General features: G+C 34.6%; 1 protein-coding gene across 1 annotated transcript; it reads right to left on the bottom strand.

Annotated features, from left to right (window-relative positions):
• Nucleotides 1–589: 589 nt before the first annotated feature.
• Nucleotides 590–19,719, bottom strand: LOC123867302 (putative uncharacterized protein DDB_G0271606). The gene is made up of 2 exons (XM_045909289.1): nucleotides 19,550–19,719; nucleotides 590–3,999 (listed from the first exon to the last, which is right to left on the bottom strand). The coding sequence occupies exons 1-2, from the start codon at nucleotides 19,559–19,561 to the stop codon at nucleotides 2,278–2,280; spliced, it is 1,734 nt and encodes a 577-aa protein (XP_045765245.1). The 5' UTR covers nucleotides 19,562–19,719; the 3' UTR covers nucleotides 590–2,277.
• Nucleotides 19,720–25,676: the final 5,957 nt, after the last annotated feature.

Genomic DNA, 25,676 nt, shown 5'->3' with positions numbered 1-25,676 from the left:
GTGCACTTCTCTAGATGGCGGCCTTAGTTCCAATTTAGGCCATGCGCCAAAAGAGCCTTGTCGGACTGTAGGTACCTACTTTACTCTTGTACTCTTGGATGAATTAATGATTATAATTACCGTACTACATAATATTCTAATCAAAGTGTACTACAGCGATCTAAATATGACTTTGGTGTACTACTCCCTAGAGTATAAATGTTCCTTGACTACAATACAATAGATATCCCAATGATCCCAACCACAACCCGAAGGCCGCACGGCGTGCACTCTCATTTTTGAGGGCAGAGACCCTTTGAAAAAGAACCCCCGATTGGTTCGAAACGCGTTGGGCTTAGTGTAGCGGCATTTCATTTATCAGTCATCATACGCTGCATGGCTGCTACATATTCTGGTTTTTCTCCAATATCAAGCTCCGGCCCTCGTTTTCCTACCACATTAGCACAGAGGGTACTTCGACTAATCACGTGAGTCTAGTCGGTTATTAGCATGGATGTAGCTTTGATTAGATATATGAGATGTAGGAACTAGGAAGTAATGTAATTCTTATTGGTCATTATTTACTAATATTTTTAAAATAAAAAACATAATTTTTATACAGTTTTTATAAACTTATTTATTATTATTTACATTCTTAAAAAATCATCCTAAGATATGCTTATATTATCATAGTTTTATGTCTAAATATTCACCTATAGCTAGGTTTATATATTTACATAATACATACATACGAAAATTCTAGAAAAAGCTGATAGCGCCACTCATCATAATAATAAATAATTAAGCACCTATTATTATTTTAGCCTTTCGTACACTGGACGCAACGGTTCAACGGTTTTCGATTTAAAAAAAAAACTTTTTAGTTAACTTATTATAATACTTGATGCGTGCATTTTTGTTTTATATGTAAGTATATCTATTTAGTAAATACCTATTTACCTACAGAGTTTTACGCAGATAGTCATAAAAAAATAAGAACTGTAAAAAATTAGAAGCGAGTCGGACTTGCACACGAAGAGTCCTTTCAATCGTACAAGCAATAACACTTTTTTTTGTGATGTTACCACAAATTCACGGTTTTCAGATTTTCCCCTTTAATTGTGCTATAAAACATTGCTGCCTGCCTTTCATGATTCTAGGTCAGGAAATACATATCCTAGAGGTTTTGATTCCTTTAATAGGTCTTGATATTCAGACACGACATAGAGACAGACAGACAGACACCGACGCAATGTGAACCTGTAAGGGTTCCCTTATTTCTCTGGAGATAGGGAACCCTAATAAGTAATCAGACTCAACATGGCGTAGTAGTTATAAGTTCTTAGGTAGCTCTTTCTTAGGTAGCTAGTTTTCTTCGTTTATTAATTTTTTTTATCTTATAAATGTTACATACTATACCTACTTATGGCAATATGACATCGAGTATATTATGTAAAATAAATAGTTGTTAAAAATCTATGTTACAAACTAAATTAAAAACTACTGGGTACATAACTACACTTGCTACTAGAACTGATTTAAAATACTTATTTATTATTAAGGAGCTGGCGTACAAAAAGGTGTAAAAATAACACTTCTGATCAAAATACTTTTTTTTAATCCGGACGTTTTTGGTCCTCTTAAAATACAAACTTAAACCAATCCCAAACAAAACGGCCTCAAACTGTAAGCTAAAAAAAAAAACGAATTGAGAACCTCCTCCTTTTTTGGAAGTCGGTTAAAAATTGAGCGCAAAGTTCGTGATTCAAATCGAACAGTACAGTAAAGTTTCAAAAGCCTATATTTAGTTGTTTGATCCTCCTGAAAAAAATTTGACGTGCAACGATATGTTCGCTAACTCCTCAATAATTATGAACTTATGGAAACCATTTCATATATACATAAATAAAATTAAATAAATAAAGCCGACTACATAAGACCAGTAGGCACTAACCACTCGCGGGACGTGACGTAATTATACCTGTTGACCGTTAAAAACAATGATGCCGATAAGTATAGTTTTTCTTTGGATTGTAATGTTAAAAGTGAAGAAATCCAGATGCTACATCATATTGGATCTTTATTATTTATTATCTTATCACTAAATAATATTATAAATTCAGTTCAGTATAAATAGGTAGCCTCGTACTTTTACAGGTACTCATTTTTCCATAGATTTTGTAGTTTTTTTTTTATCTAGGTAAATAACAATAATAATATCTCTAGCATTTCTAAGTTGACAAGGCACTTATTTTGCAACAAGATGCCTACTCTTAATAATTGAACTTACTCTTTTATTCACCAAGAAGTTCTTTTCTGTCTTCGATTATCGAATGGGAGTCTATTTGATATATAATTTATTGGGACTCCGTGGTTCAAAGATAATACTTTGGATACTATATTCAGGTCCTCATGAGCTCTTGAGTTAAGAGTACTTTGAGCTAACAACTGCTTTAATTCCGCGTCAGGACTAAATCTATTTCCCGGCACAAAGCGATTTGTAAGAGCCGGTGCATCAAATGTATTGAACCTATTGTAATTTGGGCTATTTACTCCGAAATTTCCAACTCCACTTTCATGACGAAAAACACGATTTCCTTGCTTTTGTCTGAATTGGTCTTCAGTCGGCCTTATTTGATTCGAAAGCTGTATAGCTGGAGCTTGACGGAAGCTCTGAATGGGATGCGGTTGCAAAAAATTGCTTATTCCCTGAGGAAGGTGATTTTCTTGTAATGGAAACTGATCTGGATGCTGCCTTCGTAAATTAATGAGGAAATCTACAGCTTCTTTACTCGGCAGTTGCTGATGAGGTGCTAATGTACTAGATTGGTCGAAAGCTAAGCTTGGTTGAATTGAAACTTGTGATTTTTGTGGAACATGAGCATTATTTTGATTTAAAATACTTTGTTGGGTGTTCTTATGCACTGAGAAATTATTATTAACTTGATTGGAGGGAAGTTTTTGTTGTTCTGTGAGTTGTTGTATTTTTATTTGTTCTTGTTCGAATAATGATTGATGTCTTAGTGCATCTTTTTGTTGTAAAAGAAATTGTTGATTTCTTAGTAACTGCTCTTGTTGTCGCTGCTGTATTTGTAAGAACCGGAGCTGCTCCTCCAGGATTCTTTGCTTTTCTTCTAGCTGTTTCTGTAATGTTAATTGCTGATTTATAAAGTCTGTTGACGGCACATTTGGAAAACTTTCGAAAGGCAGCTTCTGAGTGTACACATTTGATGTTGGCGATACCTTTAAAATTTCTTGATTAGTCGTTTGTTGATAAATCGGTATGACCTTTTTTGGAATGCCTTGTCCATCTTGATGTACGGTAAATGCTGCAACTAAAGGAGCTTGGAAAACTTGAACATCCTTTTTGTCGACATCTTCAATGTTTTCTCCGTCGTCGTTGTGGGTTGGTTTTGGGGTCGTAGTAGTCGTTGTCGTTGTAGTCGTGGTTGTACTTATGGAACTTTTTGGTTTTGAAGTAGCATACTTATTATGCGCAATATCATTTTTCGATTTTGTTGTGCTTTGTATACTCCGAACTTGTTGTAAATTAACGCCACTTTCCCTAGTCTGAAAAATTTCATTAAATGTCGCTTGCGTGGGAAGACTAGCTGTTACATAATTTTCAACATTTCCAACTGTTGTACCTAAAATTGATATTTTATCGTCAATAAATGTCGGGCTGGTATTAGACGTATTGGCGAATGCTGCTTGTCCGTTAACAACAAAAGAATGAATTTGTACATTCTCTTTGTTAGTGTCACCAACAGTAACATCTTCGCCAGTATTTAAAATATCGGAGTCCAGTGGAGAAGTCGCATCCGTCGGATCAGTGTCGGTAAAGCTTTCACTCTCTTCCAGATCAGTAAGCGCTTTTAATAATGCTTTTCGAATGTAAGGATCCAGCCGAACTGAGGGCGGTGGATCTACGGTATTTGATTTGTCGTTATTATCATCTGTACTAGTTGTCTCTTGGGTGGCACCAAGAGATAACAAGGCGAAGAAAATAATTCCCAGCACCTGAAACAAAGGAAAAATCTTGATAAGAAATAAGAATCACCAGATTATAATAATACGTCAGTAGGCTTATTGTACGGTCTATGATAAGAATACATTATTTTTCTGCTTATGAAAGGTTATTTTGTACTCGTTCATAACATTCATAAGTCAGTCAGTCTATACATTTATGTACAAATAAATACATATTTATCAATTTTGTTAAGGTTAACGAAACTGTTCACATTTTGATGACCTTAACTATTATTATAGAAGAACCAGAGTAACTAACATAGCTCATCGGATTGCGAAGCTGAAGTGGCAATGGACAGGGCACATAGTTCGAACAGTCGATAAACGTCGGGATCTCAAGGTGCTGGAATGCCGACCTCCCATCGAAAAGCGGAGCGTTGGCTATGACCACTATGACATAAAACGATTAACAGGGAATTGCTGAATGCAGGCGGTGTGCAAGACCGTGGAAACTCGCTACAAGAGACTTGGCCTTTGTCCAGCAGCATATCGATTGACGATGATGAAATTAAAAAAAAAACTACTAAAAAATCTACTAGATCAACTTCAAATAAATATTTTGTACGCGAATATTCAATGTGTATATAAGTACTAAATACCTACTCCCTTTGCCTAAAATATAGATGCATAATCATAATCAATAACTAGAATAAGTACCTAACAATAAGATGCTCATAAAATATTGGTACGACTTACGAGTAGGTAAGTACTCGAATCTGCAATGTCGGTTGACTTATATTTATGTAAGTAGATAGGTAGGTAGTTTCACGATTCCACGATCATGTTTTGTTGACTTCAATAAATTCTTTCGTGTTATGTGGAACAATGACGAGATTTGCCATGCAGTTGCGCAATAGTTTCGTCTTCCTCTGCAGACTACACGAGTGTTTAAAATAGCTCAATTTTTCATCTAAGTTGGTACATTCATCTTATAAAATTAATGATATGGATTTGAAAGACTCTTACCAATTAGCAAGAGTCTCAATAGCTCAACGGTTAAAAGAGCGGACTGAATTCCGAAAGGTCGCGGCCGCCGGCGGCGGTTCGAAGCCAACCCCCACCCGTTGCACTAATTTGTCCTAACTAATCCTAGTACATTTTTACGCTTTACGCTTAATTAAAGGGGAATGGGGAATATTAGTCATGTATGGCATGATAACATTCTTTTTAAAAAGAAAAACATCCTGATTCAAATTATAAATTAAATTATTCAATTAATTTAAACTTAAATAAAACAAATCGATTATAGTAGGTAGCTAATGGCAGTGTAATAATGCCACTAATTTCTTAATGATCCCACGTGTATTAAACACTAGGGCTAACAAAAATATTATGTCTTCCCAGATTACCATCATGTTTCCACATTGCATTGTTGTTCATGAGAAAGATTTTGTATCTATCATCATTATAATAATGCACTAGAATATTATTAGTTAGCTGTACCTATACCTACTGATAGTTTTCAACTGTATCTTCCTTAGTAGGTGGATATGTGTTATATGTATGTCTACTATGTATCTATTTAAAATACTTTCCAAAAACCATTGATTAAAGAAAGGTACTTTTTCTGTATTGCGTGTTATTTGACACCAGTTAGAAAAAAAGATATTACTTATTTCTTATACGATTGTATAAGAAATAATATCTTTTTTTAAATTTTTATCATTTGTTGTTATAGCGACATTAGAAATAAAAATTCAGTGCAAATTTCAAGTCTCTACCTATTACGGTTCACGAGATACAGCACGCTGACGAACAGACGGACGGACAGTGGAAGCTTAATAACAGGTCGGTGATAAAAATAGGTATCGTATAGATGTCTGTTTCCTAGATCTCTTATCTCCGGTCTTTTCGTCACAATCGGGTGATCGATTTCTTTTACCTGTTGAGGAGTTCCGTCTTTCAGCTCCCAAACTATTCATTCATATTTGTCTATGTAATAGATAAACTCCAAAACTCTAACCCACCATCCCTCCTCTACTTCGCCCTGTGTGGTGTAAGTACAACATTTTTTTGCATACCTTCAGTACGAACACATCAGCTAGAATCAAGCACACATTGCGAAAGTGCGAACGATTGTGCCTACAGCCGACATGCGACAGCATTTAATATAGTAAGTATGACTCAATAAATACCAACGCATGTAGCCATTTATAATCATTATCTACAATTAGGTCCGTACTCCTTAGTAAATTGTGGTCATCTTCACACTTTCACCTCCTTAAATTTGATAAGTTTAATGAATACCTACCTTCTTACATAAATGAGCTTTTGTGACTATGTAACGTATGAGCGACTAACTATCGCTTCCTCCTAATGGGTAGACATTCTTTTCTACATGTAGAATCACCTAAGTTAAATTTCATTATAATATTCATACAGGAGGAAAAGATTAAATAGGTACTTCTCCTTTTCTTAAGTTATCTAAAAATACTTGTTCCTCTCCCATTTGAAAATTATTACAGACATAATTTTCTGTGCAGCCGAAGTCAATTAACATTACCTATAATATCAACTGTTACGTTATTTTTAAAAATTGATTTGAATTGTCAGAAATGATATAAAATTATTCAGTTATTTATTGAGGGTAGTCGGGGATATTTTAAAAAATCAGCATTTGACTCATTCGATGTCATACGAATACGATCATTTTGAAGGTTTTTATTTGTCTCCCTCGGACGGAGGCTCGATACGATTTTTAAATGCACTCGTTGTTTAGATCGTGAATTGGACTAAATAGATGTTGCGATAGCAATCGCGCTCTAATTATATGATTAATTGTTTTGTCATTAGTTTTTTTGATTAAAACTCCCGAAAACATCTACCTACGCGATGTGATTTGTATCCTCGCGATTGTTTTGGGAGGACGTTCCAATGATTCGTTAAAAATATTCTGCCTTTTGAGTGACGCTTATAAAAACCTACTACTATTTATATTGCAGGTAAGAAAATGCACTTTACAAGTTGCCGGTGTCGTGCAAATCGAAACCATTCAGTTGACCGCAGGTCGCCTTTCTCGATTGTTCTCACTGATACGAAATCTTGCTCAATGCTCATTTTGCGTGTCACCGCATTCATAAATAAAGTTGACTTTTTAAAACCCATTACAAAAATATGTATTACAAAGTGACAATTTCTCATTATTAACCCCCGACCCAAAAAGAGGGGTGTTATAAGTTTGACGTGTGTATCTGTGTATCTGTGTGTCTGTGTATCTGTGTATCTGTGTATCTGTCTGTGGCATCGTAGCGCCTAAACGAATGAACCGATTTTAATTTAGTTTTTTTTTTGTTTGAAAGGTGGCTTGATCGAGAGTGTTCTTAGCTATAATCTAAAAAAATTGGTTCAGCCGTTTAAGAGTTATCAGCTCTTTTCTAGTTTTCTTGTAGAAAAGAAGGTTAGATAACCGTTAGGTTCATAATATTATGTCAATAGACAAATGTCAAGCTATCAAGATGGACGTTGCCTAAATACATAATTATTTATTTGAAAATGATGTTTTGGAAAACTCAAATACTTTGAATCGTCGGGGGTGTTATAAATTTTTAATTTACACTTGTTTTCTGTTAAATGGTTAAAAACTCAAATGTGAAAAAATCGGTCAAGCCAGTCAGACTCGGAAACGAAGTGGTATGACCTATCGTCTCTACATATAGATCGTACAAGAAATACTTACTTACCTACTACGTTTTATTTTATTTTCATTTTTGGGGTAGCCATTTAAAATTTTTGTTACTTGTTGTTATAGCGGCGTTAGAAATATTCTGTGAAAATTTCAACTCTCTACCTAAGTATTACGGTTCACGAGATAGAACCTGCTGACAGACAAACGGACGGACGGATGAACGGATTGAAAGCGGAGGCTTTAGTAATAGGGTCCTATTGGCACCCTTCGGGTACACAATCCTAAAAACAAAATAATAAAAAAAAGTATCATATTCACAACATCACAAGGCAAGGTAGCCAAGCTATGAGGGCGAAATTTGAATTTGGCGGTCAGATTTAGGTGTCACTCGAGGAGGTAAACCAAAGTTTAGCCTCTCGCCATATTCAGATTATTTAAAAAAAATGATAGTTATATATCTAGATAATGATGTCTCTGTTTAGAGGTAATAGGTTTCTACAACTGTGCTCAATTTTACAGCCTATATAATATGGTTTATTTTTAAATGCCCGCAGCTTCGCCCGCGTGGATTGGTCAGATCCCCTGCAGCACCAGGATTGAGGAGTTGGACTCCAAATTTTTTATGAAACAATGTCGCAAAGTTCCTCTATCGATTAAAAAAGAAATAACGCAAATCGGTTCAGAAATCTCGGAGATTTCGGTGTGGTAGAAAAACACAACTCCCGTTTTGAAAGTCGGTTAAAAAAGTAGCCTATGTTACTCCCTGGTCAATTCTCTACTTGTCTGTGAAAATCCCGTCAAAATCGGTTCAGCCGTTCCAAAGATTAGCCTTTTCAAACAGACAGACAGACAAAAATTTTAAAAACGCGTGATTCAGTGTTGGTATCGTTCAAATAACCATATGAGCTTAATATGAGGTAGTTATTTCGAAATTACAGACAGACACTCCAATTTTATTTATTATAAGTATAGATAGGTGTGACACACAGACAGACAGACTGAATGAACATATAATAGTATATTCATTCAGAATGTTTAATAGTACTAAATATATCCTTGCTTCTTTTCTTAAAAATAAATTAGGTGTAATACATCCAGAACCATGCTGTTTCATATTCATGTTATTCTTGGAGTCATTGAAGCTTTGTGGGTGGATTTGCTAAAACGAGGCTGACATCGATACTGTCGTATATAAATACATACAATGGGTTAGTATATTACATAAGGCATTGTCAACAACGAGGCATTTCTCTTACAAAGGTGAGCACTGATTACTTTGGTTCAAAGAAGGAGATCGTACTCGTATCTTGCAAACTGGAAATCAATCTATTTTGTTTGTATCTGCACAAAAAGATTTGTGCCTACCTATATTTATTATTATTATACCAATGTAGCTACACATACATATTTACCTTGAAATTACACGAATCAATGTGTTATTGCCTATTCAAGCCTATAAAAATGGTATTGCTTTCGGTTTATGTTGGTTTCCGTTATCCATTTTATGATACTGGTATAGTAATACGTACCTATGCACATATATATATCTTACGTATAAGATTATCTTTGGGGCTGTTAAGTTTTTTATATCTACTTTTAACAGCTCTAATCAAATGTTTTTTATGTTTATAGCAGACGCATAACCATAACTTCAAATGATAATAGTGAGAAAGACTTATTTTGTTAGGTTAAGAATTTTGTTGTATTGTTGTATTTAATTAGATTATAATAGGGCTGACATGTACTTTTAAATGTATCAAAGCCCTTAAATAAATAAAGAAAAAAAAAAACTTCAAATGATAGAATATAAATATAGGTAGAGGCAGTACTGCCACTGCCCCTACCTATATTTATATAACACACAGCATATTACACAGCAGTGTAACATGGCGTAGGTACGTTAATGTGACGTTCCATTGAATTTCCAAAATTTTCGCGCTCATTTTTTTCGACCAATAAGGCATTGTAACAGTTCATCGTGAAGTTAGTGGTCGATTAAACGCAAAAAAATAATTTTGAGATGTAACAAGTTGCTTCGTGAAATTCTTTTATGTTTAGTGAAACAGTATTTAAATAATCATGAGTCATGTTTTCTATATTATAAAATATTAGCATTCTTAATTACTTTCTAACCTTAAAACGATCTCGGGTAAGTTGATTTGAACCTTTTGATACCGGTTGGGGTACAATTAAAGGGGTAGATACTATGTAACAGCGTTATATTGTACCCTTGGATTAATCTCATTAGGTCATTTAATTAGGTTATTAGGTTAATTTGTTTCAGATTGTTTAGAGGTTTGAAGAAGGTGAGAAACAGAGTAAGAAATAGGTACTCAAAGGGCTTCACGCGGAAGAGAATATTAGAGAAGCTTGTTTCCCTACATCTAATACCTATACCTACGTACCTAGATAGTTAGCTGATACTCATATTGTATCGAAGAGGCGACTATTAATCAAATTGCTGCACAAAATCAGCTGTCAGTTTAATCTTACTTATCTTTGCATAACTAAGTACCTTGAAAATTATTCTAACCGGTGTGATACCTACCTCTTATTAGCTTTGCTTTGAATGCGGCAGAGATCAATAGTTAGATTCACGCAATCGATTAACCTTTACAAACGATACTGAATTAAACTGACAAGTCATATACTATGCCCATACCATGCTAATAGAGAGAAAACATTCGTTCAGCTCTCGAAATAACCCAATAGATGTAGCGCCACAACCCGCCTGTGCAGCAGACGCCAGCGCCACATCACGCTCTTTAAAATTCTGCCAGCGATCTCCAGAAGGTCCACGGGTACATTGATAGAAAATTTCGTGTCACTACGATGTACCTACCTAAATCATTTCATTAAACTATCGTCGAGCTGAGTCTCTATGAAAAAAAACCGGCGTTCTGCCAGAAGGACACACGTCATAATTCAAAGAAATTGAAGGCCTGCTAGCAGGACTTTGAAAGTCCTTCCAGAAGAGCTTCTAGAAGGACATTTTTTTGGACGATTTATCATTAATACGTGAGTACCTATATAGCCGTAAAAATCTACAAAAAATAATAATATCTATTTAACTTATATAGGACCCCACTTTCGACCACACAAGAGAAAGTGTTAAATATTTTCCATAATAGCATGACATTTTATAGGCGATAAAACAAAAATATTATATACTTAAAAATAATAAGCGGTGGTTTACCGAATTGATTGATTCATCATCATAATAATATAATTATAATGAACAGAATATTATGTTATGTATTTCCGTTTCGCTGATTTGTCCTCATCCGTTTATTAATTGGTTTTGGCGAAATTTGGTACAGTGATAGCTTGCATCCCGGGAATTTTTCGTCCCGGGAAGTTTTCAAAAATTAACGTTGATGAAATCGTGGGCATTTTCTATTTGAAAGATTGCTTTGCAACCCGGAGACGGCAATATGTTTACTTTTACCCTGGAAAATAAAAGACAGAGACTCGGGCTTCTAGTATTTTATAAAACATGTAAGTACATAGCATGTAGTATCACCGTAAACATTTACATTTTAAGTTAGTAGGTAATATGATTTGGATTGCACAACTACATATTTTATATGGACGGAGAAAAGATTGTTTGTTGTTCGAGAGCTGTAGACGTGATCGAAAGCGTTTCCTTGAACGGTTTGAGGTTTCCTTATATTGCTTATCGGTCAATCCGGAACTAAGCTTTAAATTCCTACCTCATACTAATACGTATAGACACAGTTTTGGATTCTTAAGTTACTTATAATTATTATGTAAGTATTGTACCTCCTAGGTAAATACTAAATTTTTAGTATCATGATATGTTTGTTCCTGGTATCAATTTTTATCTTCTCACCTTCGCCTATGTATTTACTTTATGAAATTCTATTTCAATCTCAGAAAATATATTAGAACCACTGATTACTTACTATGTCATCAGATTTCCCCTACACAATATAAGCACATGTTTAGAATTAAGTATTAACTAGAGTACGCGATTATTCTTGGACGTTGATATAAAGACCGAGTCTAATGGTTTAACGTGTTCTCTGACACTAAAAGGGAAAGTTAACAATTATTATAAAATAAAAAGACTACTAAAGTTTGGGCGAGAAATGGGCACCTTAACGAAATCGTTTGATATGAATAAATACCCTTGGTAATATTTAACACTGTTTCTACATGAGTTCAAACATTTAGTACAACACAATATATAAGCCGTAATAACCTAATTAGTTTTACGATGTACTAATATGGCTATAGTCGGGTCTAGAACCCCGGGCGCACAACTCCAACTTTTCGGAGTTGGGTGCATTTTAAGCAATTAAAGATCACTTGCTTTCATGGTGAAGGAAATATAGTGAGGAAACTTGCATGCCTGAGTGTTCTTCATAATGTTCTCAGAGGTAAGTGAATTCTGCCAATCCGCACTTGGCCAGCCTTGTAGAGCATGAGCAAAACCCTTCGCATTCTGAGAGGAGACCCGAGGCCGTGCTCAGTTTTAGTACCTACATCGTAAAACTGTGTTTTCATTTCAGTCATTCATTTGAAGTAGGTATGTAAACAATACCTATGTAAATATTAGGTATATCTACTAGAAAAGATCTAGTCTAAGTGTTTGGTGTTGCAACTAAGCCTCACGTACCTACACATTTCCATTTAAGTTAAATTGTTCTCTATATCTTCATTAGGGCTGGAGCACTAATTAGACCAAGATTACAGAGGAGGAACGAATCTTAATCAGATGTACACAATAAAAATATTGCATATTTCCCTCGGGCCTCGTAAGAACACAATGCTGGTGTCTCTTATGAGATTATCGCGCTTGTGTGCCAGGTTATAACCCGGTACACTTGTTGAGGCGTATCTAAATTTAATGAGCCTCTATTATGAACCTTGCCCAATTTGTTTAACTACGTGATTATGATGAAACTTCAGAACATATAATGAAGGATTACTTACTTGTATTCATTATTTTCTCAGAAAAATAAGATCTCTACGAGTATGATATACCCACATAGTGTAGGTACCTAAATATTATTATGAGAACACTACCACACTCTAAAGTTGAATGAATAATGTTATGTTAACATTTTTAATATTTTTCCGATACAATTCGCCTTTGACTACGATCCCATCTGGCGACAAGTGATGATGCCGCGTAAGATGGAGGCGGGCTAAACTAGGAGAGGGTATGGAAGCTTCTTTAAACCCGTACCTACCCCTGATCGGTTTCTAGGCGCATCGTACCGGAACGCTAAATTGTTTGTCGGCATGCACGTCTTTGTCGGTAGAATAATAACTAGCCACTGAAACTGATTCTGAAACATATAATGAAACTAGTAGTGCCTGAAAAGTACACGTACTTACTAATTGTTTTTTTTTTTTTACCGAAATCGAACCTGTAAGCTGGAATTTTAGTCTTATTTTATTTCAAATTAAAAAAATAGCGAGCAAACGAGCAAGTATATAAATAGGTTGATGGCGTAAAAGCTCACTGAAAACTGACTTTAGAGGGATTTAGTTTGGATAGATGAAATCACTTTTATAAACTACTCAAAACTGATATTATATTTTGTTCGGTATGTATGGCTTGCCGAATAGGAGATATGGTGTCGGCTGTCACCATGGGATGATCCTATGACAGAGTGTTAACTATGATTACACAATTTTGTGTTATTTGTTCAAAAAGTAACACGTTTGGAAGTAGGTATTATTTACCGACAACGCTAACAAAAGTACCAACGTATTGAGGGAAAGTAGGGCCGCGCGCTGTTCTCACTCAGCACATGGACATTTCGTAAGCACGGAATATGTTATAGAAAAATATTAAAGACTAGCCGATGCCCGCAGCTTCGCCCGCGTGGATTTAGGGTCTGAAATCCCGTGGGAACTTTTGATTTCCCAGGACAAAGTAGCCTATCCGTAATAGCCCGTCCCCGGGATGCAACGTGTTCCTGTTACCACGTAAAAACATTTAAACGGATGATCCTTAAAAAATCCTGAGGGATCACCAGGATTTAGGAATGCAATTCCTTACAGCATCAGGGTTGAGGAGTTGGGTTCTCGAAGTCAACGACAAAGTCTTTACTTGGTATAGATTCCTTCAATATCAATCAATTTATAACCGACAGTTTCTAAATCCCATCAGTATTGATGGTGAGGTCCCCTGCAGCATCAGGATTGAGGAGTTAGAATCCATTTTTTATGAAACAATGTCACAAAGTTCCTCTATCGATTAAAAAAAAATTACGCAAATCGGTTCAGAAATCTCGGAGATTTCGGTGTACATAGGTAGAAAAACTCCCTTTTTGAAAGTCGGTTAAAAAAGTAGCTAGTAGCTAGTTACTCCCTGGTCAATCCCCTAATTGTCAGTGAAAATGCCGTCAAAATCGGTTCAAACAGACAGACAGACAGAAGACAAAAATTTTAAAAACGTGTGACTCAGTGTTGGTGTCGTTCAAATAATCATATGAGCTTAATATGAGGTAGTTATTTCGAAATTACAGACAGACACTCCAATCTTATTTATTAAATATAGATAAGTAAATCTGTTACGATTTATGAGTAAAAGAATGAATTCCAAATTGAATCTTTCTATAACATCTTACGTAATTTAAATGGTAGAGCGCCGTGAGTTTGATGTGTTTAATTGCTTGAACGTCTGTTGTTAAGACTCTCGTCAATCACAAGCCTATAGTCACGAAAATTACGTTTTACAAATTCATTGCATATAAAAGTGTTTGATAACAATCTTAGGGAAAATATGTACGTTATAATCAATTTAGAGTTTCCAGACCTTAGACTGTTGACCGATGGTAGACACTGACAAAGTAATCTGTGTAGTAGAGTATGGTGGTGGTAGTAAAATCAGACATCTATTTAATTTACACAAGTGTAAATTAAAAATTTATAACACCCCCGACAAGTGAAGGTTACAGTAACTAGAAAAGAGCTGATAACTTTTAAACGGCTGAACCGATTTTCTTGGATTAAAGCTAAGAAACACTCTAGATCAAGCCACCTTTCAAACAAAAAAAAAACTAAATTAAAATCGGTTCAATAGTTTAGGAGCTACGATGCCACAGACAGATACACAGATATACAGATACACACGTCAAACTTATAAAATCCCTCTTTTTGGGTCGGGGGTTAAAAAGAAGACGTTTCATAAGATCTAGTTAAAATCCTTATAGAATTTCTTTATACGCTCTTTGAAGGAAAGATTAAGGATTAAGATAGCTACTTCTGCCTACATTTGTGTTGCATAATAAACTTTTACTTGGCTCTTCGAATCCTACACAATATACTCGTAAGTACTTAAGTATAATGTCTTTTCCTAAAAATATGAAATTATAACCTTTGATAGCTTTAAACTTACATACTATAACATTTATTTTATTTATACCAGAAAATGCTAATAATAAAGATTAAAACAAAGAAAAGTGGACAGGGAAGCTTTTACTCTACTCGACCAGTGACCTACCAGTGACCCTTGGTAGCGTGAGAGGTTATAAAGGGGGTAGAGTAGGTACAACAAAGATAAAAAGTACTCATAAAAAAAGCTTATTAGATATCATGTTATATTTTAAGTGATAAGTACTTAGTGCCTGCTATACTGTACAAAAATAATAATAATACAATTATTGTATAACATTATCATATTAATTTATAATATTTCACTGCGTGTTTTTAACACATTCTTACGATTTGTACTTATGTTCAAATAGGACCTGCTCACTTACTTTGAAATATAAAACTAAAATCACATTATTTTTGAGTTTGTATCCAGCATTAGAAAAACAGTAGTAAGTTAGTATTAAGTAATACTAATATTTATTAATAGGTGTTTTATCTTGCTTGATTTGACGGCAATAAAGTTAAAAGTTAAATTATTATTTAACTTAATTCTCCGGAAAGTGTCTGTCTTAGCATAGGTACATAAAAGCTGCTATGCAAAAATATGAATGGGTTACGTTTACGAGGCTGAGGGCTTTTAATAAAAAAAAATATTAATTTTATTCTTTAATTTTTATTAGGTCATGCATTGTATGTATTGAAACTTTTGAGTTAAGATGGTGAACCATTCAAAGGTATTCTAATACGCATTTAAGTTTGCCGTAGGCAGATACATTTATTAACATAATTAAATTCAAGTTACAGTTTTCTCATTAAGTCGTAAATTAAAGGTTATATCATCGTTGATATCATTCAAATCTGATTTATAACTTTTAGGAAAAGTATTAAATTACGAAAGTTATAATTTAGTATTGTCGTGAGAATTGAGAATCATCTGAAGTAAAAAATATGCTTCTGAAAGCTTTCACTGTCCCACGATGATGAATCCGACACTAATGCATTTTGTGATGGCGATAGTTAACCTAAGTGATATGTAAATCATTTTAGAAATGACCGCTTTTGTTTTATGGGAAACAAGATGTATTTTTTAACGAGTCATAATTCTTATCTATGTGCTATCTTCTGTTTCAATTAATGCAAATTTATTTTACACGGAATTTTACCGGTTATCTACTTACCCTTTATTGTTGCCTCGGTCACAGCATCAGTGCACGGTAAAAAAAATTATAAGTTATCAAATATGCATAGCTCTAGTGCACCTATGTTTAAAATAATCAGCTTTTAAATAAATCCATCCATTCATGTGCCAATAAAAAAAAAACTACCAAAGAATGCGCGAGCACGCGCGCGGATGCGCGAATTTACCCGCACGGATGCACAATTGATTTTAGATATTGTTTCAATGAGGACAATGTCGATAATATTTTGACTGCGAAAAATGCTCTACGCTGCGCTCCGCTATAATATGTGCGTCGGCCCTAAATCGGTCCTATTTTACTTTTTATTTTTTTATTTTTTTATTATTTATTTATTTGTTAATGAAACACATTTACAGAGTATTTGACATTGCGGTGTAAACATAAACTCGCATGACTATTTCTGTAGGTACACCATATTTTATATCTTAATCTCTTTTATATCGTTTTAAGCAAAACTCGTATGCCAAAACTTCTACAGTGACTTGCACGGAGTTCAGAATCAGCTTAGCTTCTTCTTTAGATTCAGTGATCTGTGGCGGCTTGCAGTGACAGTATACAAAACACAGTGCATGTTAGTCTCGAATTTCCTCTCTCGGATGTTATGATTACTTCTGTCTCATAATAATCACAATAGGCGGTAACTTAATACTGTTGCTTGAATTTATACCGGAGCTGTAGCAAGTAGCAACCAAACTACTTAGTAAGGTAACACGCAAGGTGTACATATAAAATATTATAACGTACTTTATCAATAAATTACTTAATGAGAGACTATTTCCTGTTATAGAACAAAAAATAAAGATTTCATTTAGACAACAACGACAACAGATTTCTGTTAAAATATTTGGTTTCAAAGTTACGCGCTCTTTAAAATTTACATACAAATCTTTGAGCCCCTGTAATTTTAAAACTACATATTTTTAGAAAAATCTAAAACACCACAGACACAGATATTAGGTTCTAGGTTATGTCTGCAAAATTTCATGGACTTTGGTTGCTTAATATTCAAATGAAATTGGAACTACGATTGTATGAAACGAGTGGAAACGAGTGACGGAGAGAGCCCTGTTAAAATATTGTGAATGCGCGTGTGTGGAATAAAAGGCGTGCGCTCACATGTGCTGTCACGAAAACTTTTTGATTTTCCGGGATAAAGTAGCATCCTTTCCCGAGATGTAAGCTAACTCTGTACCAAATATCATTAAAATCGGTTAAACTGTTGGGCCGTGAAAATTTAGCAGACAGACAGACACACTTGGATTTTATAAATAAAAAAAACATTATGTAAATTAAACGCTACGTTAAAGAAATAAAGGCTTAAATTAATTTAACTCTCTAAAAAATATTTTCTAGAGAGCATAGGTTACAGATGCGAGGTGGCGACATGTCATACAGGTTTCGTTGCATAATACATACGGATCATCAAACCCATAGTGTATTTTAATTTATCCACATTTCTTTCTCACATGTTTCGTAACAGCAGGATCTTCTAATCGCATTTATATGTAAAAACTTAATTCTGAGCAATGTAATCTTTGTAACTGACCTCTTTTGAACAAGTAGGTAGTATTAGGTATCTACCTAATGAATTAATTTACAGTTAACGACGCTGTCGTTGTAGCTCGTAGAAAGATATCACTTTATTATATTACTAGAGGATGCCCACGACTTCGTCCTCGTGGATTTAGGGTTTTAAAGATCCCTTGGGAACTGTCTGATTTTCCGGGATAAAAAGTTGCCTATGTCCGGCCCAGGGATATAAGCTAACCCTGTTGCCTATGTCAATTAGAAGGACGCAAGCTACCTACGGTACCAAATTTCATACAAATCGGTTAAGCGGATGGGTTTTTGGGAATCCCGTGGGAACTCTTTGATTTTCCGGATAAAAAGTTGCCTATGTCCGGCCCAGGGATATAAGCTAACCCTGTTCCAAATTTCGTCAGAATCGGTTAAACTGTTGGGCCGTGAAAAGGTAGCAGACAGACAGACACACTTTCGCATTTATAATATTAGTATGGATGTTACGATTTTGTAAGTGCACTGGGTGAGTACTGTTGGTCAACTCACATGCTACACTAGCATTACTAACAGTGGCATTAAAAAAAATCTAGATAAGAAATTTATTGTAAAACTCTAGATAGAAAAGGTAGAATTTCGAAAAGTGAAGACAAATTCGCACACTTGTGTGCGTGACACATTCGCGTAACGATCACAGATTTGAGATTATAATGGATATTGACGCGAGGCTTACGAACCTTTTAACACTAAAGCGGAATTTACATTTAGTAAATTAGGAAATTAGTGGTACCAAATTAGTTTCATTATCACGTGTTAATAAAGTAATACAAAATTACACAAATTAAAACGCTTAAAAACGTCTGAAGTTAAACGCAAACTTTTTGATGTTCCGGCTTCACTGCATCGGACCTACCTATTCTACAGGCAAAATGACGTGAAATGTGTTTTAAATTCTGCGGTGGAATCCGCTAAAAAGTTAAGAAATTTTTAAAAACAAGCACAAAATTGCGATTTTGTTTTATACTATAGAGCAGAATATGACTAGCAGAAATAGTAATAATAGAATTGCGCAAGCTAAACACCCATCAAAATGAAGTGAAATCAAAATTCTTTAGATGATATACTTAATTTGTGCTAAAGCAGTCAACTAACGTCTGCAAGTTGCGAATCGAGGTATGAATCCTTAATAACCGCGACTTCTTACAACTTATATACTTAATTGTGAAGGAACAGATCGCATCAAGCATGCAGATTGCGTCATACGGGGAAAGTGCATTCATGATTTTGTATTTATAAGATAAGACGGACGTATTACGTAGTAAAGATGGTATTTATTTGTTGTTGCTCTTGCAGTAGTTATTCATCTACTATTTATATGCCTAAGTACATAATATTTAAAACTACGTAAATACTGAAAATCATGATAAAATTATACTGTAAAAATATTGTTACTTTTTATGGATTTTAATTTCAGTTAATGAACTACCTATTAATATGAATAACATATTGGTAATTAAACAACTTGATACTGATGATAACTAAAAGATAGGACTAGCTTTAATTTTTACTGTAGTATTTTCAATTAAAAAAAAAGTACAAGTATCTTATTGGCATATCACAAAAAAGATAACAACAGGTTCAATGTAAAATCCAAAAGATCGTGTTCATGGGTGCAAATCTCACCCGTGGTTGGTAACGCTTTTCCTAGTTCCAGGCTATTAGAATGGAAACGATATTAGGTAAGTAGCCACGATTAAAATGCCTCACGTTCTCTGGAATTATCTAAAGGATTGTTATGTTAGAATTTACTATCTAAGCATAGTAAACGAACACTGGTACGTACCGGGCGCGTCATGGTGGCCTATCACTGCACAACGATCAACAAGACGACAACTTCCACAGCACACAAGTGGCTTTCTCGCTACACCGTGAAGCACTGAGTTCACAGCGGACCCTCACCATCTTTCCAATATCCCCTATGTGTTAATATGATACCTGACACATGTTTACAAAATTCACTGGATGCCGGCAATTGTTTCAATATTGCGCACTCGATACATAAATTGACACTTCTCAGTTAAAACAGTGAAGTATTTTACTAAGCGGTTAATTTTAATAACGCAAAAGTATGTCTGACCACTAAACCGATCTTAACGAGAACATGGATACTTTGCATCCTGGATGATGAGCATGGGTCTCCTCTCAGAATGAGAAGGGTTTATGCTATAGTCTGCCTCGCTGACCTAGTACGGATTGGCAGACTTCACACACCTTTGATAACATTATGGAGAAAAAAACTCTCAGGTATGTAGGTTTTCTCACAATGTTTTTCTTCACCGTTAAAGCAAGCAATATTTAATTGCTTAAAACGTACATAACTGCGAAAAGTTAGAAGTGCGTGTTCGGGTTCGATTCCTTTGGTCAGGAGATCAATCGAGTTCAGGACCCGACCTCCCGAAAAGCCTTAACCACTTGGCTATCACCGCTTATACATCAATAATTATAAATAATATCGACCATGATGAAATTTTTACTTAGTCGTAGCCAGCGGCACTTAGCGTGCGCTGAACATGGAAACTGGAAACGCAATTCTGTCAATATCTTTAGGTACGCCTTCGTAACGTAATGGAGTGCGACATCATGTTTTAAATCACGCAAAAAACGTACACATAATAGGCCGACAATAAGCGTCATACTATATTTAGTAAAGGAATCTGATTATATTTTCTTTTTCACGTCTGATTTAATTTCGGCAAACATTAAATTCTTTATCATTTATAATAACAGAGGATATAAAAAAATAATCTACATACGAGTAACTTCTACAAAAATAATGATTAGATAATAGGTAAATATAATATTATGATAAATCAAAATAATCGAACGATGTTTGATTTTTAATTGAATCATAATATTTTAAGCAATATTGTTTAACTAGGTATACAAGTTTTTTTGTGATGTAAAAATATCAAATATTTTCGTAAAAATTGTTTGGTGAACTCTAAATTTTGTATCTTAATTTTGTACTTCATATTATATACGATATATGAAGTACAAAATTATAAATTATCGTATATATACGATATATTATATTCACGGTTAAGATATGTCTAATCAAGTACTGAAAATTTGTTAAAAAAATCGAATGTTACAAATATAACCTCAAAAGTTCTAAAAAGTATTAAAAGTCCTTTCCAATATTATTTTGTCTGAATTATGTTGCCTGCCTTAACTTATTTAGAAATACTGGGTGTCAGCTTTCAGCAGGAAATACATTTTCAACCTCAATACACTCAATTTGTATTACCAGACGTTTGTCATTTAATGTAACATGCTCAACGAGCGATGACTTTAACTTAATAAATTACAATAGCGCATTATATACGAGTCGTTCCTATTATTTTTAGGGTTCCGTACCCGAAAAGTGCCAACGAGATCCTAAGCCTCCGCTGTCCATCCGTATGTCTGTCTGTCAGCGTGCTGCATCTCATAAACCATACCTAATGCGTAGGAGAATTTTTTAGTGTATTTCTATTGCCGCTATAGCAACAAACAATACAATTACAAAATGGTCGCCATGCAAATTAAAAATAAGTATATCAGTACGATGGTACAGAACCTTTTTGTGTATGAATCCGTCTCGCACTTGATCGTTTTTTTTTTAATTTTTAAAAGCATTCTTATTAATTTTGTAGCTTCAATTTTCTTTAATTTATTTTTGTAGATACGGTTATTAGTTTATTTTGCGAACTCAAGTACAAAAATTTCATGTAATGATTTAACTCCCTTGCAAAAGACATCAACGCGCTCGCATCTCGCTTAGTTAATAAAAAACAAGACAACAAAAATTAAGTTTTTGCATTTTGTTTTCTTTGATTTTGGGTCTCTGTTTATGGAGAGTCAGCATTTTTTTATAAGAGTGTGTACCTACTTACCTACCTGCTTTGTATTATCAAAAAAAATAAGATGAATGCCACAAATACTTGTCACAGATGTTACAAAAAGGCCATCAATGCCTAAAATGTATTGTATTGATAAGATGACAAGGTTTTTCTCATTTCTATTGAAATTAAAATAAAGGTTTGATTACACCGATGGAAGATGAATGAACATGTAGCTTATTATAGTGGGAGGTGGGAGGTCAAACACCGACCGGTCTGCACTTCTCCTAACCGTGGACTTTCTATTACGACATTATATCCGTCTTCTCCAAACTCACACGTAAAACACATAGATCCAAAGCAAATATTTCCCCATGGTGTGTGTTTGATTCCATTTTTAAACAGTCTTATTGAAAATGCATATTAGAAACGAAAGAATCAGAAACTATCGAAATATCTTCGAACATTTCAAGACATTTCAAGTGCTTATAAATTATTATCTACATGTATGGCCGCTCTAAGACAAAGAAATAATAATTTTGAAGTACTTACTGTTTTTGGATACCTATGACAAGGTTTTTAATAAGTACATCTTCATTGAATAAGCAAAAGTAATCAAATAGATTATAATGACCAAAGTTAATGTGTTACTTATACTATGAATTATTTATTGTTCCTGTTGACACCTTGTCAGACTTCAAGCTTGGCAGATCGGGTTAACTGGGGTCATTCAAAGTATTGAGAGAATAATCAAAAGGTATTATGTAAATTGCTTTGAGATATTCTTTGTTCTACGTAGCGGCAATTAAATATTTGTGTAAGTACTTCGCCTAAAAAATTTAAACTAAAGGCAGTAACAAATGTAGATTTTTTTTTACCTCCATTCGTAATCGGTGTGACTAGTCTATGGTCCATGGTGTGACCCGAGACATGCTACCTAAACACGTTTAGGTAGCCCGTCTCTGGGTGTGACTAGTCCATGGAATTCAAATTCAAATTCCAATTCAAAATATTTTTATTCAATTAAACTTTTACATAATAATCTACCACTTTTAAAATTATTTGGAAAATAATTTGGAACTACATGCCTATTTACGGATGTACCTACTAGGTACGGAGTGGACAAAATGACGATAAATAATAATCGACTTTTTAAATAAACAAAGGAAATTTCTGGGCTGCTAGTTTTGTCGGAAATTTGGATGATATTTTTTATTCTATTTTTTTTTTAACTGCACCCATGCGCAGCCGGGGCGGGTCTCAAGTAACTGACATTAATTAACCGTTGCAACCAAAGATTGTACTTATCTCTTACGTACTCGTACTCGCACACCCACGAAGAAAGGTAGGATGCGAAAGGATTTAGGTATAACCCTCATTATTATTCTAGAAAAAATCCTACCATTATGCGATTAATATTACGGGTCTGGGGTCGCGAACCACTTAAATGAATATTGCGATTTGAGACGCAAAATTAATATTATTTCACATTTTACAGAGAAGATAATATATTATGCACCATGTACATACGATTTCATGTTTTACACCTTCAGATCAATGCTGTAAATAGTCTGTTTTTATATTATGAATGAACTTCATCTTGTGCGTAAATTGTGTAATCATAAGTTACAAGCACGACAAATCGTCGAAATTAAAAACCGATGCCGCTCCTTCGAGTGATGTGTGTTTTACCGCTTTATGGCTGTTTCGTCATGATGAGGCTTTCTCCTCACGTCATTTACATATACTTACGCACATTTTCTGTTTGTTTAAAAAATTTCACCAACAATAACTTACGCGACATCAGTACGTACAGTGTGTACCTACCTATGTAACTACAGATGCGTTTAATTACTTCTAGCGGCCTTATTTGTACTACAGAATATACTCACACTTTGTACTTAATCAACCTTAAACTTAACTGTAGTCTTAAAAAGAACTTAAGGCACGTTTTGATAGTCATGGGTAGGAAATGTGGCCTAGCAATAAAAATTCAATACTAAAGTATTTGGGGGATTGAAAATTCTTAATCCCGCGGAATTCCGGTATTTCCGGTATCTAGGTGCCTGTTAACTAGGTACATGGTAAAGTTAAAGTCGCTGTCTTTTGCCTAGGTAGGTACTCATAATTTTCGTTATCGAAGTCTTAGAGTTAGATTCTTATCTTCATTATTAAATAAATTGGTCTGGCATCAGGTATGGGACTCCTGTGTTTTTATTAATTACATAATGCAATAGATACTAGGTACTTATTTTACAGAATACACAATTTCTCACACACAATTCATCTCTCAATGCAGTACATAGTTATACCTTCTTGATTACAACATACCTACGTTTCAATTATTTTTTATGGTTTATTGTCTTATTTTTTTTCGTGCATGTGTGTGAAACATTATAAGATGTCCAAAATTATTCTGCGATTGCCAGTTGAATGGGTCGAAGTGGAAATTTTGTCTAATCAAGTTACGATTGCAGTTTCTTATGAAATCATAAATAACATTAAAAACCTCACACTTTCAGAGCAATATAGGCAAGAACGTTGAATAAAAATGTGCTTACAACACATTTAATATTCTATAGCTTTTCACATTAGTAGTACAGGTTTTGGTGGATCTCTATGCATACATCGCTCTCAGTTTCTATTTCGCAAATATAAATATAAAATACATAAGAAAACACCAAACTAGTTCTTGATATTTTTTATTCTGAACATATCAACATACAATCTATACATATAGTATTATAGTAATTTTTCATTTAAGTAATTATTGATAGACTAGCTGACGCCCGCGACTTCGTCCGCGTGGATTTAGGTTTTTCGAAATCCCGTGGAAACTCTTTGGTTTTCCGGGATAAAAAGTAGCCTATGTGCTAATCCAGGATCTATCTCCATTCCGAATTTCAGCCAAATCCGTCCAGTAGTTTTTGCGTGAAGGAGTAACAAACATACACACACACACACACACACACACACACACATACAAACTTTCGCCTTTATAATATTAGTGTGAAGTACCTAACAGGTCATAAATAGGTGGTCGGAATTCAAAGCCGCAAATATAATTTTACTAGCGTGCATTAGTTTATTCAAATATCAAAATGTTATTACCCATATTCCGACGTTTCCGCCATAACACTGAATAGGACTCAGATTCCTCCAACATCAATGGATGGATTAATTAAACTGAACAAAGCACTCAGATAAAAAGGATTGTGACAAACAAGATGCACAACGGCAGCGAAGGCAGCGGCAAGTGGAAATCTCAAATGGAATTTGAGATTTTTTATATTTTTCAACCACAATAATTAAATTTTTGTTGGTTTTATTTGAAACTAGCTGATACCCGCGACTTCGTTCGCGTGGATGTAGGTTTTTTAAAATTCCCGTGGGAACTCTTTGATTTTCCGGGATAAAAAGTAGCCTATGTGCTAATCCAGGGTATAATCTATCTCCATTCTAAATTTCAGTCCAATCCGTCCAGTAGTTTTTGCGTGAAGGAGTAACAAACATACACACACACACACACACACACACACACACACACACACATACAAACTTTCGCCTTTATAATATTAGTGTGATTAAAAACAGAAATATATTTAAATCGTGCGAAAATATTTATTGCTGGAAGTACAAGTTTGATAGGTATCCAAGTATGCAAGCTATGAAGTACTTTGCTGATGGTCTTGTCATCTAAAGTAAAGGACCAAGGACCTAGGTTGAAAACGTACACAGGGGAGCGCGTAGAAGCCGCATGCTGCCCGCGCGCCGTTGCAGTTTCGTTCGTTACAAAGTGCGTTTATTATACAATTCTTTTATAACATAAATCCTGTGTTTATTATACAATTCTTTTACAACAAAAATCGTGCACAGTAATTATTTAGTGTGACGGCCTGCTGTACTGCTGCCATTAGTCTCCTGAGCATGAATATTTTGAATCTTCTGTGAAGTAATCGTATTCGAGTGACGTTAACCCCAGAGCTCTACACTATTTTGGATAACTAATTCTCTTACATTGGGGTGCAGTGTCCCCTACATGGTGTTTCTTTAGTACGGTAGAGTTGGAGAACCCCACAGCGCTAAGTT

The sequence above is a fragment of the Maniola jurtina genome, chromosome 8, assembly GCF_905333055.1.
Source record: "Maniola jurtina chromosome 8, ilManJurt1.1, whole genome shotgun sequence".
Lineage (NCBI taxonomy): Eukaryota > Metazoa > Arthropoda > Insecta > Lepidoptera > Nymphalidae > Maniola > Maniola jurtina.
The sequence above is the reverse complement of the archived record's forward strand: the minus strand, read 5'-3'. Positions and strand labels throughout refer to the sequence as shown.